The sequence below is a fragment of the Hyperoodon ampullatus genome (genome assembly GCF_949752795.1).
Source record: "Hyperoodon ampullatus genome assembly, chromosome: 11".
NCBI classification, from domain to species: Eukaryota; Metazoa; Chordata; class Mammalia; order Artiodactyla; family Ziphiidae; genus Hyperoodon; species Hyperoodon ampullatus.
In genome coordinates, this window is record NC_136924.1 from 96,773,584 (window position 1) to 96,789,003 (window position 15,420).

Genomic DNA, 15,420 nt, shown 5'->3' on the forward strand with positions numbered 1-15,420 from the left:
GGGCACAAACCCGCATCCCCTGCATCGGCAGGCGGACTCTCAACCACTGCGCCACCAGGGAAGCCCTCTTTATACTTTTTACCCTTTGTTTCATGAGCCCTAACAGCCAATCCTAGTTTGCCCCTGTCTTATTTCTCCATCTCTCCCATTGTCTCCCTCGCCATGATTTCTTCTTCCCCTGGAGGGATTATGCTCATACTCTCACCTCCTCCAAGAGACTGGTTAGCGTTCATATCCCTAGACCCATGCACCTCTCACCATCTTTTTTTTAAACACAATTTTATTGGAACAGTTGAATACCACGTGTCTCAAGACTTTAAACCTGCTGAGTAAATAGGCATTTATCGTAAACAATGAAAGAAATTCTCCTTTTGTGCCGGGCTATGTGTAATGGCATTGACAGTTGGCACAGACTACTAAAAATTCCTTGTAACATTAAAACTAGGACATGGACACCTGAAACTAACACAACATTGTGAATCAACTATATTTCAATAAAAATTTTAAAAAATAGGACACTGAAGTTATTATTGTTAATACAAATTATTAACATTGCTACCACTGATTGAATGCTTAGTATACGGCAAACCCTTGCTAAACACTTTACGTGCGTTTGCTTATCAATGCGTGCTTCCCATTTCTTACATGAGGAGCCTGTGGCTCTTCTGGCTTCTTTACAGTGGAAACTGGGCAATTTGACTCTTGCACTTTATTTCAGTGACTCTGCTTCTATAAGGGCTCTGCTTTGGGGCCATTCGTACTGTACTTGGAGCCTCCCTGTGTGTTGGTGGAGGTGACCTCCTTCCTCTGTGAGTCCAGCTTCAACCCTCTTGTTCCTCAGAAGCTGGAGGATGGGGTGGAGTGAAGTCAGCCAGAAGTGGGGGCGTCCAAGCTCCATTCACATCCACAGCTCTGTTTCTGGGATCACAGAGGGGCGACAGGAAAGGGCCAGGGAGGGTGGATAGCAGCGTGGGGAGTCAGCTGGTGGATCAAGAGGCAAAGGGGTGAGTAGCTCTGATTCCAAGTCACAAATCCCTAGGACCTCACTCCTGTCTGGTCTCCCTGCATTTCCAGCAACGTCAGCGGCTGGAGGACCCGGGGCCTGGACTGGGTCTAGGGAAGGTCATTGTGGCCAGAGAATATTTGGGTGAATGTTATACCCTTGTTGTGGGATTCATTTGGGAGATGTCCTGCACAGATAAGCAGGGCATAAAATACCCAAAGAGGGACTTCCCTGATGGTCCAGTGGTTAAGAATCCACCTTCCAATGCAGGGGACGCGGGTTCCATCCCTGGTTGGGGAACTAAGCCCACCTGCTGCAACTACTGAACCCGCACGTCTCAACTAGAGAGCCCGCATCCTGCAACTACAGAGCCCACATGCTCTGGAGCCTGTGCGCCACAACTAGAGAGAAGCCCATGTGCTGCAACGAAAGATCCCACGTGCTGCAACTAAGACCCGACGCAGCCATAAATAAATAAATAAATAAATATTTAAAAAAAATACCCAAAGAATCAGGGGGTGGGGTCTGACTCAGAAGGACCGATGGAAAGCGGTAATTATGGGTCGTAGCAAAATGGGCCCTTAGTCTGAAGTCAGGAGTCTGGGGGCTGGGCTGGCTCTGCAGGGCACATGACCTGCGTGGCTCTGGGCCTCAGTTTTCTCGATTATAAAACAACGGGGCTGTGGTAGATTATCTCCGAGGGCAATTCGGATCGATGTATCGGAATATTTGGGAAAGGGGCACTGGGAGCGTACTAGCACTACCTGACGGAGAGAGCTGTAATTCCACAGCGTTGTCACGGATGTGATCTCATGAGCCCTCATGACATCACCTTCCCCACGAAGGTAGGCCAGGTACTGTCGCTCTCATTTCAAAACCGAGGTCTTTTGAGAGGTCCCACCATCGTTTGGAGGCAGAGGCAGGATCCGCTGTTGGGAGCATCGCCCAGCAAAGACTGGATGAGAACTGGGGCGGGGGGCGGGGTGGGGGGTGAGGTAGGGGCAGGGAGGTGCCGGGCGGCAGGGCCCCAAGTCAGGGTTAGGCTTTACTCTGAGGTTTGGGTTGGAGGCGTAAATTCCTAAGAAAGTGAGAGATTACGGTGTCAGTGGAGAACTCCGGGGAAAGGGGAAGGGTTCCGGCATCAGACGCTTACCTGCCGGTGTCAGTAAATCCTGCGGCAACCTCACGAGACAGCGGCTCTCCATTTTGCGAACTGGAACCCAGCATCCGAGTTTGTCCAACACCACCCACCTAAAAAGTAGAGAATCCTGAGCTGGAACCCAGCGAATCTGACTCCAAAGCCCCGAGTCCTTCTACTGTGGTTCGTTTGGGAAAGGCCGGGCGATGGGGGAGGGGCAGGGGGCCGGCGCTCCTGGGTGTCTGGGTGGGAGTGGTCAGACCCGCGCACGTGGCAGGGCAGCTGGATCCGGGCGCCCGCGCTCGGACTGGGTACGAAAGGTTGGCACCTTGGCCCCCCGCCTCCCGCCTCCTCCCGCCTCCTCCCGCCTCCTCCCGCCTCCACCCGCCTCCACCCGCCTCCACCCCGGCTCTTCCTGCCCTGAAGTTGCAACACCCCACTCTCCCTTCCCCTCCCACCTCCTCTCTGCTTGACTTTTCTCGGAGTTCTCCGAACTCAGGCTGCAGTGCCGGCCTTCCGGGTTTGAGGTCCCTGGGACCCGGCTGTGATCCGCGCCCCAGTCTCAACCCTCCACTCCCCTGCCCGACGCCCGGGCTCCACTCCGGACCCTGCTCATCCTGGGACTCTGTCGCTGCCACTGTCGCCTCTGTCCACCACTGCCTGAGCCCTGATGGGGGAGTGAGAGGCCACAGCTGGCCGGACATGGGCCTCCCCACCGTGCCTGGCCTGCTGCTGCCACTGGTGAGACGGGGGACGGAGGGCGGGGTGGGCTGGCGGGCGAGCGGCGCCTGGGGCGGGAGAGAGCCGAGGGCCGGGCCCCAGCCTCGGGCCTGCGCGGCCTGACCTCAGACACTGCCCCATTCATTCGCTGCCCTGAGTCGGGAGCAAGGGAGGCGTTTGAAAGGCAGGGAGGAAAAGGGGTTCCCGGGCTGCCAGGAAGATGGGGGCAGGTGCCCACGGCGGGGGCGGGGGAGTTTGTTAGGAAACCGAAAGGAGTGGGAGAAAGAAGGTCTGTCCTCTCAAAGTCCAGATGGTTCTGAATTGTGTCTGGCAGGTCAGCATTCTTGGGCCGTGGAGAGGCGAGGCTGCCGGTGAGCCCGGCTGAGCACACCCTGCTGGAGGGCAGGGACTGGACGCCAGCGAAGTGGGGAAACTGAGTCCGGGAGAAGCCCTGGCTTGGGGCGGGTAGGCTTGGGATGCTGTGTGTTGGAGGCATTTGGGAGGGGGATCGGTAGCCGGATAGGGACCCGGCAACGCCATGGCCTCCCCAGGCCCAGGCCTCCCACCCGGGGGGCACTCTTCACCCTGGATCTGTGGCCACTGTCTGCGGGCCTGACCCTCCTCCCGCTCCTCAGAGCTCTGGACCTGCTCCCCAAGCCCTTCCCACGGACCCAGACAACAGCGCACTTGCTTTCTCCTTCCACAGCTCAGTTTGGGGAAGTTGGTAGACAGTTGTTTTCGTCACTGGAAAATGTCCCTTTCTCTTGCTTCAGGCTTGTTTCAGTGTATCCCTGACCCCTCCACGTCCTGCAGTCGTCCTGCGCAGAAACCCAGCCCCTCGCCTCCACCTAACTGGGGGCGCTGCGTTGGTCACTTTCTTCAGGGTTCCTGCTCTTCCCCGGCCCAACCGCCACTCCCCCCGCCTCTTCCCCCTCTCCCCCCCGCCTCTTCTCCCCCCACGTCTCCTTCCCCCACCATTCCTTCCCCCGCCTCTCCTCCCCCCACCACTCCTCCCCCCACCACTCCTCCCCCCACCACTCCTCCCCCACCTCTCCTCCCCCCACCTCTCCTCCCCCACCTCTCCTCCCCCACCTCTCCTCTCTCCACCTCTCCTCTCTCCACCTCTCCTCCTCCCCTCTCCTCCCCCCCCCACTCCTCCCCCCACCACTCCTCCCCCCACCACTCCTCCCCCCACCACTCCTCCCCACCTCTCCTCCCCCAACTCTCCTCCCCCCCCCCCGCCTCTCCTCCCCCGCCTCTCCTCCCCCACCTCTCCTCCCCCCCACCTCTCCTCCTCCACCTCTTCTCCCTGACCTCTCCTCCCCCCACCTTTCCTCCCCCCACCTCTCCTCCCCCACCTCTCCTCCCCCCCACCTCTCCTCCCCCCGCCTCTCCTCCTCCCCTCTCCTCCCCCCGCCTCTCCTCCTCCCCTCTCCTCCCCCCACCACTCCTCCCCACCTCTCCTCCCCCAACTCTCCTCCCCCCCCCGCCTCTCCTCCCCCACCTCTCCTCCCCCCACCTCTCCTCCCCCACCTCTCCTCCCCCACCTCTCCTCCCCCCCACCTCTCCTCCTCCACCTCTTCTCCCTGACCTCTCCTCCCCCCACCTTTCCTCCCCCCACCTCTCCTCCCCCAACTCTCCTCCCCCCCCCACCTCTCCTCCCCCCACCTCTCCTCCCCGCCTCTCCTCCCCCCGCCTCTCCTCCTCCCCTCTCCTCCCCCCACCACTCCTCCCCCCACCACTCCTCCCCCCACCACTCCTCCCCACCTCTCCTCCCCCAACTCTCCTCCCCCCCCCACCTCTCCTCCCCCCACCTCTCCTCCCTCCACCTCTCCTCCCCCACCTCTCCTCCCTCCACCTCTCCTCCCCCACCACTCCTCCCCCCACCTCTCCTCCCCCCACCTCTCCTCCCCCACCTCTCCTCCCTCCACCTCTCCTCCCCCACCTCTCCTCCCTCCACCTCTCCTCCCCCACCTCTCCTCCCTCCACCTCTCCTCCCCCACCTCTCCTCCCCCCACCTCTCCTCCCCCACCTCTCCTCCCCCACCTCTCCTCCCTCCACCTCTCCTCCCCCACCTCTCCTCCCTCCACCTCTCCTCCCCCACCTCTCCTCCCCCACCTCTCCTCCCCCACCTCTCCTCTCTCCACCTCTCCTCTCTCCACCTCTCCTCCCGCACCTCTCCTCCCCCCAGGGTCTTGTACTGTGTCCCCAAATCATCCCTTTCTCTTCTGTCCTGTCTCCTCAGACTTCTCGAGTCTCCTTTCTGAACCCTTCTCTCCAGTTCCTCCCGCTCCTTCTGCTCTAGTCCACGTTTCTAGACCCTAGTTCCCTGCGCAGCACCCCGCCACCTCCTGTGGCCCCAGGCCCACCTTTCTCTCCTCTGCAGGCTGTCCTTCCCATTGGCTCCCCCTGCTCCCCATCCAGCTGCCCTGCCTTCTCTTGTCTCCTGGCAGTAAATCACCCGGTCCTGTCCTGACTCCCTCAGGGACTAGCTGCCTGGACTTGAGCAGGCTACATAACCCTCATGCCTTGCTTCTTTATCTCTAAGATGGACAGAATCGTCACTACCTGGTAATGTCGTTTTGAAGATGAAATAGATATATATTAAGTATTCCATTCATTTGTGCCTGCTCGGCACTAGATACTCTTTTAGGTGCTGGACTTACAGCAGTGAACAAAAATCTCTGCCTTCACGGAGTCTCTATTCTAGTACAGGAACAGGGTATAGCAAACAGAAAGCACTCAATAAACTTTAGCTTTCCTATTGTTAATAGTATCAGTAGTGGTTGTAATTACTCAGTGGCTTCTGCGTTTGGAAAACAGAGGCACGGGGGAGGCTGAACAGATAAAGGAATGTGTCTGGGGCTGCAGCTGATCCAGCCCGGGTTACGGTGTGACAGCTAAGGGACCAAGCTCAGCCTGGAGCTGGAGGGGAAACAGGAGCTGTGCAGTGCTGGGTGAGGCTGTCCACAGGCTTTCCAACTGCCCGCCACTCAATGGGCAATGCAGGGAGCTGTGATTGTGTGGCGGGGGGGCGTGGAGGTGGGGGAAGAATGCAGGAGAGGCTGTAATAGAGCACATAAGATCTTGCTGCTCTCAAGGAGCTGACAGTCTTGGAGCCGAGACAGCTTACAGCAAAAAATAATGATTTGAGAGCACTCGGGGGGGGAAATGCCCGCAAAAGCATTGCGATGTGGTGCCCTGGATCACCCATGGGAGGCAGAACCGGGAGGGGTGTGAGTGCCGTGCTGCTGCCTTTTCTGCTCTGCGGATCTCAGCTCCAGCGCCCGTGCTCCCTGCAGAGACGCAGAGTCCACAGTCGCCCGTCTCTGACCCAACTGAGAGCACAAGCCATGTATTCACCTCAGCATCCCTGCGGGGCCTGTGCCTCTACCGTGCTCTTTAACTGTTTGTTGAATGAATAAAGGATGGAATGAGGGATGAAATGCCTCATAGAAGAGAGGTTTTGGAGCTGAGATTTAAAGCCACTCACTGGCAGCAGGCTGGAAAGAAAGGGGACGGGTTTGAGGTAGAGTGGAGGAACGGAGAGATGGGATTTTGTGTTGGGGGCTGGTGGTGGCAGGAAGCTGAGCACCTTGGCTGCAGGGGAAGGACCCTGTTGAGGAACAAGAAGACGCGAGAAAGAGAAAATTGGAGGAAGTGGGGGAAGGGATGGAGAGAGAATCCTGACTGTGGTCCCAGGTAGAGGAATTCATTCATTCATTCATTCATTCATTCATTCATTCATAAATGGTTCTCTCAGGGCTGCTGCGCCTGGGCATGTGTCCAGAATAGCAGTGAGGTACCTCTGCAAGTTCTCATTCAGGGAAAGAGTGACCCATGGAAATGATGTTTGAGGTCCGGCCCCGGAAAGGAAGATTCCCACACCTGTGGGTGCAAGTTGAAGCTTGAATGCAGATAAGAAAGCGTGTAGGATGGATTGGAGCAGGAAAAAGGCGGGAAGACAGTTGCAGTGATCCGGGTGTGAGGCAACCCCTGGACTTGGAAAGGATTGAGAGATGACAGGGGAGGTCTGGCAAGATGGACTACAGACTGGATGGCAGCACAGGAGGGATGGGGGCCTTAAGGAGAGAAGGGTGGCAAAGAGAAGTTGATGGTGTGACATTTGTCCAGGTCACAGGTCGATGGATTTCCTTTGGGGCATGTTGAGGGTCTGGAGAATAGCCAAGTGAAGTGGGCATCTAACAGGCTAGAGCAGAGGTTCTCAGACTCATGTCTGCCTTTGTGTCGTTCGTGACACAAAACCTTCACTCACCAGAGATGCTCAAAAGGAGAGGAAGGCTTGTCAGCCTCTGCTGTGAGGGTGTTTGCGATTGTGCATGTGTATGGGAAGGAGAGGGGGAACTCTCCCCTGGAGATAAATATATGCCTACAGCGAGGCACTGACTCCCATCTTCCCACTTTGGTTTTCACTGGCCTTGACTGGAGTGGAAGACAGATAGTCATGAAATCACCCAATCAAACCACATTTATTTCCCACTTCCAGTTCTGGGTGCGGAGGATTAGACATTATCTCTGACCAAAACACTCATTCTCATCTCTCATCGCATGGTTTATGGTCTGTTTGGGGAGATCATATCTACTCACCAGACGTAGTTATGGAAAGAGCCCAAAATAGGTATAGTTTACTCATATTTTTAAAGTTCACAGGGTGGGTGTGTATCTCATGAGCTGGAGTGGGGGGAAGCCTCATTAATGGGGGGCTTCCAGAGAGGGAGGCCGGGTCTCAACTGGGCCTTGGAGGAGAAGCTGTCATGAGCTCCCCAAAGATTTTGACATCAAATGAACACAAGACATTTTAAGTTAATGAACAGATTAACGCAGGACGGGACAGTGAGGCTGCTGAATGGGAGCTAGACCACAGGGTCGCTCTGCTGTCCGCTCCTCCGCCCCCAAGCTGCGGCCCCAGCACAGGAAGTCACACTTAAAAACCTCCCTAGGCGGAAGTTATGGGGGAGTTGGAGGGGTGCTGGGCCACCCCTTCAACTGTCTCTCCACAGGCACCCCAGCTTCCTGCGCTTCCCCTGCTCCAGGCCACAGGCACTCAGGCTGCCTGGGGTCTGGGCCAGAGTTCACCTCCTATTTCCGCTGTTTTGCTGCAAGATGCAGCGGCTGAGCACTGGAGCCAGCCAGTACCAAGGAATGGTGCCTGCTGGCTCCTGGGGTCGGAGTGGGCTGGCTCGGGGGGCTGCTGGGGACTGGGGGGGATGCGGGGAAATGGTGCTGCTTGTCTTACATCCCGTCTTGGTCTCTACCTCCCGGAACTGGGTGCTCAGGGCTCTGGAGTTTTGCCTGTGCTGTCAGTGGGCTTGTGGGAGGGGGATGTGGAGCCTCAGAACTGGCCACATTTCCTAAGGATTGTTTGAGGACCCCAGGGAGGTGCCCAAGCCCAACCCAGCTGGCCAGAACCAGTGAGGCTGTGGGAAGGCAGTGAACCCGGGTGGGAGGGCAGCCTCGGTTTGCTCCCTTCTGGAACTGGGAAGTGTCAGGGGGGCTCACGTGAGAAGCCAGGGAAAGGACAAACCCGCAGAGAGACTGGCTGAACCCGGAGGAGGAGCCTGGGCGGGGCTGGGTCTGAAGGAAGGATGCTGAGGGGTGGGAAGGAGCTGAGTGGCCCTCAGGGAGGGGCGGGTAGTGACCTGATGGGAGGAAGCAAGGGGTCGGGCCGAGACTTCCCTTTGGGATGGAATGGGATAGGGAGCCATTTCCCGAAAAAGTGGGCCAAGAGGGACTGAGGCCCATTGCCTGGCTCCTGGGAAGAGGAGGGGAGGAAAGCGGGCTCTGAGTGGGGATTGGAAGGAGAGACTGGCCCACAGGAGGAAGGGATCGGATCGGGTCCCAATTGCGGGCTGGTCCCTTCAGCCTTTCTGCTGACTCATGACCCTTGAGGCGCTGGGGAAGCTGCTGGTTCCCTCTCCCTCCCCTAGATTCCCTCCCTCCCCTGGCCTGAGTCACCGGGCAGAGCTGCTGGGAAAAGATTTCCCTTTCCCGGATCTGACTTAACCCCCAAGGTGCTGGAGATGGCGGTGGGAGGCACGTGGCCTGAGAAGGTGCCTCTCCCTCCTTCCCGGGAAGGCCCCCCCACCCCGACCCGCCGCCGTTCTTTTCCCTGATGCTGGCTCTGCCGGCTGGCTCTGCTCCCAGCCGCCTGGATGGAATTCCAAGCGCCAGCGACCTTAGGTGCTGTGAGCACTTCTTCGGGGAAAGGAACCACACTTTCAGGACTGGGAAGTCTTTCCCATAAACACTCCACACTTTTCCTGTTGCTCTGGAAGCCTCAGCCCTGTTCTCAGGGGAGGTGGCACAGCGCTGGAGTGGCCAGGGAAGGGTGCTGCCCCTGGGTGGGGAGGGCGCCCTACGCCCCTGGGGGGTGGCAGCTGGGTTTCTGAGTGTGGCTTCCCCTGTCTGGGGCTGGGGCGGGGGCTTGGGCTTCCGGACCGCTGCAGCGACACCTAGCGGGGGACTGGGGCGTGACCTGCCTACAGCCTTGGGCTGCCAGGCCCTCCTGTCCTGGGCTGGGGTTTCCGGGATCTGATTAGCCTGTTGCTCCCAAAGTTTAACATCCTTGGAGGACATCCTCTTATCTTCACATAAGGCGGCCTTTATAGCAGAGAAAACAAAATCAAGGCCCAGGGAAGGCCAGGAAGAGGCTGGTAGGAGGTGAAACAGCAAAGTCTGGGTTGGAGCTCAACACAGCCTCCTGGCTGTGCCGTCCCTGCTCTCAAGCCAGGGCTGGGCGAGTGATTCCGGGGCGGGGGGGCCGGCCTGGGCCCGGCCTGGGGCCGGAAAACAGGCTCCCGGGACACCCCGCTGTGCAGAGGGCAGAGGGACTCCCTGGCACGCCCTCAGCTCCTGGCTCGGTGGTCTCTGAGCCAGATCCCCAGCCTCCAGCCGGCTCCGATTGCAGGTAACCTCCATGCCTGTGCCCACTCCCGCCCCACCTAAGCCTCACCACCTTTCTACCCCCATCCTTGACCCCGAGCTTTCCCTTTTTCTCCGCTCCCCATTTGCCCTGGCCAACCTGGGGTATTCGTGCAGGTTTACTGGTGGAAGGGGATGCAGCACGGAGTCTGAGGGCAGGATCCTGAGTGAGGTTTTGGTACAGATTTACAAAGAAACTCTTCCTTTGGTTTCTACCCGCTGTCCAGGAATGGTCCCCACAGGGACATCACTCACCTCCACTCCAATCTGATGTTACAAAAAACCTTTTTAATGGCATAACGTAATTCAGGAAAGTGCACAGATTCTAACTGTTCACCTCCGTGAATGTGCACAAAGTGAATACACTGTGAATGCAGCACCCAGATGGAGAAACGCCACCCCAACCTTTAGGGCTACTCGTCAGAAGGAAGGGCCTGTTCCCAACCCAAAAAACTCCTTGAACATCTGCCCTGTGTCCAGCACTAATAGCTGCTTTGGGGAAATAAGGAAAAGATACAGCCCGTGCCTGGAGTTTACCAGCCTTGAGTTGGAAGGACAGAAATGAATACACAGGACAACCAGAGAACAGTTAAGATGGCACAGTGCCGACAGCCTAGGCTTAGAGGAGAATGTGGCGTGTGAGCGGGAGTGGCCTGGGGAGAATATTCCGTTGAGAAAAGACTGGAGCTGGGAAGGCTTTAGACTCGCTCCCTCTGAGACCCCACCCCTCCCTCTCCTGACGGGGCCTCCTCCATCTGACTCTTCCCCAGGTGCTCCGGGCTCTGTTGGTGGATGTGTACCCCGCGGGGATTCATGGGCTGGTCCCTCACCCTGGGGACCGGGAGAAGAGAGAGAGTTCGTGTCCCCAAGGGAAATATAGCCACCCTCAAAATAATTCCATTTGCTGCACAAAGTGCCACAAAGGTAGGAGAAAGGGATAACCGTGGAACTCCTCAGTTAGGGGGACCTGCTTCTTCCTTTCCTTTTTCCAGATGTTCCAGAACGCGGGGTCCCTGACTTGGCTGCCTCTCCAGGGCTCGGAGTTTCTCCCTCCTTTCCTCTCCCAGGGACTTCGGGGAGGTGCCCGGGCCGTCCTGGGGCTGGGGCTCCGGGCTGCAGCCTAACCCCGACCCCCCAATCACAGGCACCCACCTGTACAATGATTGTCTGGGCCCGGGGCTGGACACGGACTGCAGGGTGTGTGCCCGCGGCACCTTTACCGCTTCGGAGAACCACCTCAGACAATGCCTGAGCTGCTCCAAGTGCCGGAAAGGTGAGTCTCAGCAGGGGGCGGGGCTCTAAACCGACTGGGTCAGGTGGGTGTTCAGAGGGGGTGTGCGCGTCTTGTCTCCAGGGGAAGGTACGAAGCTGTGCTGCTGCGGGTGGGCAGGGATGCGTGTGCACAAGTGAACGAATGCATGGGTGTGAGCGTGCGTTACCCAGAGAGACACACCCGGTGGGGACAGTGGGAGCTCATACCCCATCTACTCCCCGCACCAGAAATGTACCAGGTGGAGATTGCTCCTTGTGCAGTGGACCAGGATACCGTGTGTGGCTGCAGGAAGAACCAGTATCGGAAGTATTGGAGTGAAACTCTGTTCCAGTGTCTGAACTGCAGCCTCTGCCCCAACGGCACGGTGCACCACTCCTGTGAGCATGGCCCTCCCGACCCGGCTGGTCACCCCGTCTTCGGAGGGCGGTCTCCAGCTTGCTGTACCCCTGCCCCTCCTGGTTCTCCCTCCGGCCCTCGGGGTGCTGGGCCATCCTCCTTCAGCTGTGCCGCATCTCTCCCTACAGGCAAGGAGAGACAGGACACCATCTGCAACTGCCACGTGGGGTTCTTTCTGAGAGATGCTGAGTGCGTCTCCTGTGCTCAGTGAGTACTTCTGCCGGCTGCTGGGCTCTGGATCGGGACGGGAGGGGGCACTGGGGGAGGGGCTCTGGCTCCTCCAGGCTGTTTGGATGGGGGACACTTCATGTCAAGATACCAGCCAGTCCTCCCTGCCCCCAGCTTCTTCCTAAAATCTCATGAAGTCTCTGGGGATAGAGGCGCATACCGCAAGGACTTGAAGTTCTTTTTAGACGTTCAGATGTTTTTGGGAAGACGTTCAGATTCTTGGGCAACAGGCCCTACTATGGATTCTAGGAATACACTTTCACCTCTCTGAAATCATACTGCATCTTACAACAGTTGACGGTGTATCGTGGTTCAGTTGGCACCTGCGCGCGCGTGTGTGTGTGTGTGTGTAGGATGTAAATCGTGATGTCTCTGATTATTGATCTTAGGTTTAATGCAGTATGCACTTTCCTCCCCAGTCCCTTTGACCACACCTCCTCACTCCTCTGGCTCTGCAGAGGCTGTTCTTGCACACTTGCTTGCAAAGAGGAAACTGAGGGTTCTAAAGTTGAATTGCCCTGGGTTTACATCTCAGGCTAGCCACGTATTGGCTGTGTGAGCTTGGGCAAGTGACTTAACATCTCTGAGCCTTCGTTGTTTTTACCTTTAAAGTAAGGATAATGACATCGGATTGGCAAAGTTGTAAGAACCACAAAAAAGAGCCACAAAGTGTCTGACAAGAAACTATGTTCTTTTTCCCACTAGTCTCTTCCCCTTAAAAGCACTTCTACACCCCTTCCATGTGGTTCTCACCATGAGCTTGTGAGGTGGGCAAAATGACCTCTCCCTGCTTTCAGATTCCTGCTGAGAACTCACCTCCTCAAGTTCCTTCTAGGACCCCTGATGTAGTTCTCATTAGTCCATGCTGCCCAGTGCCAGCTCCAAAACGGGAAGATGCGCTTGTTCTAGAGTGTTCTCTGGCTGCCCCCAGCAAGATGTGTTTTTTAATTGTTCACATGCATGCTAGACCCCTCTCTCAAAGTTAGGTGTCACCAGCAGTGTCATCTAGAGAAAAAGCTCTTTAACCTCTTTTTTTCACTGGATTCTCATCAGTAAAACAGTGATAAAATAACAATTCAATGACAGCATTTATCGAGGGCTTACTATATGTCAGGCATAATTATCTCACTTAATCCTCAATCTTGACAGTGGGTAGGATCCCTGTTTTACTGATGAGGAAACTGAGGCTTACAGGTGAAGTGATTTGCCTGGAGTCATACTGCTAGCCAATGAATGGGGCTGGAATTTATACCTGACTCTGACTGCTTTTAACTCTTTTTCTACATAGCTTCTTCAAGATCAAATCCAGCTCTAAAATGAAATGATTTGGGGATTAACTAATGTTTCTTTCCTCCGCATCAATTCCCAAGATAGGATTAATTTCCATTATATCAAGAGATGGCTAAAATATTTGTAAAGCCAAGAATTTCCAACCATCTGTGTGGTTTTATTATTTTTCTTTTTTTTTCCTGTATTCCTCTTACGGTGGGCCCCTGCTCACCAGCACTCTCTCTTCCTTTAGCTGTAAGAACACGGAGTGCGAGAAGTTATGTCCAGCTCTACCTGTAACTAGTAACAACTCTCAGGACCCAGGTGAGGAGAATTGTCCTGGTGCCCATGCCCATGGACCCTTTCCTAGTCATGCCCCTCCCCATCCATCCCGCCCTGCTACCTCCAGAGCCCCTCTCCTCTGACCACAATCTGCTCTGTTTCCAGGCACCACAGTACTGTTGCCCCTGGTGATCATCTTTGGTCTTTGCCTGGCATCCTTCCTCCTCATTGTTTTAGCATGCCGATACCAGCGGTGGAAGCCCAAGCTGTACTCCATCAGTGAGTGGCGCCTTTGGGAAGGGAAAGGGTGCTGGTAGGAATGCAGGAGGAGGCTTCAGAGGAGGCGGGAGGGAGGGATGCACAGGCATGGAGGGAGATGAGGAGTGTCCCCTTAGTTCGCTGGCGAGGACCCCACTGGCACGAGGTGGTCTTGGACGGCTGGTGAGAGCTCATACTGCATCAGTAGCTCTCTCGTCCCTGGGGCCACATAGGCCCTGAAGCATGTCACCACAAGTACCCACCGCCAGCCCCATGATGGGCGCCAGGGTTGAGAGAGGAAGTGAAATCTGTGACGCTTTGTCTCTTTTTTCTCAGTTTGTGGGCAGTCGGCTCCTGTAAAGGAGGTAAGATTAAACCGGGGAACTACTCTCCGTCTTCCCTGACTGTCCATTGTCATCTTGTAACACCCAAATCACCCGGAATCACCCTTCGTCCTGGGGCTCCCCTGATTCCCTCTAGCCCCAACTCCCATCCGGAATCCAGAAGACGGAGGGCTGGGGCTGTTTTTCCTCTTCCCCGCTAATGCTGTGCCTTCTCTCTCTCTCAGGGGGAGCCAGAGCCCCTGGCCTCGGCCCCAAGCTTCAGTCCCATCCAGAGCTTCAGTCCTGCCTCCAGTCCCACCTTCACCCCCTGTGACTCCCTGTGGTCCAACTTCAGAGTCACATCACTCCCCAGAGAGATGGACCCGCCCCACCAAGGGGCTGGCCCCATCCTCCCTGCGCCTCCAGCCTCCACCCCCGTCCCCACCCCTGTGCAGAAGTGGGAGGCCAGCGCCCACGGCGCCCCCAGCGCCCCCGCTCTGCTCGCAGATGGTGAGTTCCTCATTCATCCCCGCAGGGAACCCCGGCCGGGGAGGCGGGTGGGCGGGGCGCCCGGGGCGAGTGGGCGTGGGCCGGGCGGGGAGGGCCGCCGCTCCGGGCTCACCGCGCCGCCTCCCTGCAGCCGACCCCGCGACACTGTACGCCGTGGTGGACGGCGTGCCCCCGTTGCGCTGGAAGGAGTTCGTGCGGCGCCTGGGGCTGAGTGATCACGAAATCGAGCGGCTGGAGCTGCAGAACTCACGCTGCCTGCGCGAGGCGCAGTACAGCATGCTGGCGGCCTGGCGGCGGCGCACCCCACGGCGCGAGGCCACGCTGGAGCTGCTGGGCCGCGTACTCCGCGACATGGACCTGCTCGGCTGCCTGGAGGACATCGAGGAAGCGCTGGGCGGCCCCGCCCTCATCGCGCCCGAGCCCCGCCTTCCCCGATGAGGCCACGCCCCGGCCCCTGCGGGCAGCCCTGAGACGGCTGCTTCCTGCCCCAGGCAGCCTGGAAGGACTTGCGAGATGCCCTCTGGACCCCCGTTTTTCTGGAGGGGAAGGGTCTTGGCGGAGCAGGCATGATCTGGCAGCCACTTAACCTGGTGCTACTCCCTCAGTGTATATAGCCTTTCTCAGCTGCCTGAGCACTGCCAGCGGGTGAGCTGTGTGTAGTGTGTGTGTCAGAGTGTGTGTGTCTGTGTGATGTGGAGTGTGTGTACTCGTGAGAGCGGCTGAGTGTGCCAGGAGCCCAGGCGGTGGCTGCGGGGATGAGGGGCGCCATGCCTCATTGCCCATTTTGGACTTGGAGAACCCAGCAAGGCTGCTTGGGGGCCCCTGGTTGGTCCCTGAGCCTGTTTCACAGTAGATAAGCAATCTTTGTATCCATTATGTACACTAATAGAACCTTTGTCCCCCTGCCTGGACAAGCACACAGAGTTAGCCGAAGTGTCCCAAGGCAGGGGAGGCACAGAACAAAGGGCCCTCCCGCTGGAGCTGTGGACTTCTGTAAATACACTAAAAGCCCGGAATTAAAGCTCCGCTCCTGGAGGGAGTGGCCTTTCTGCGTGGTGCGTGTGGGAGGCGGGGCCAG

At 57.5% G+C, this 15,420-nt stretch overlaps 1 protein-coding gene across 1 annotated transcript; it reads left to right on the top strand.

Moving 5' to 3' along the window:
- Positions 1-2,843: 2,843 nt before the first annotated feature.
- On the top strand, positions 2,844-14,781 carry TNFRSF1A (TNF receptor superfamily member 1A; the record flags this gene model as incomplete). The annotated part of the gene is made up of 10 exons (XM_079714560.1): positions 2,844-2,882; positions 10,574-10,727; positions 10,948-11,076; positions 11,304-11,453; positions 11,601-11,679; positions 13,223-13,293; positions 13,417-13,530; positions 13,846-13,874; positions 14,078-14,342; positions 14,473-14,781. 10 exons carry the CDS (start codon positions 2,844-2,846, stop codon positions 14,778-14,780), a joined length of 1,338 nt encoding a protein of 445 aa, XP_079570686.1. The 3' UTR covers position 14,781.
- Between the last annotated feature and the right edge of the window lie 639 nt (positions 14,782-15,420).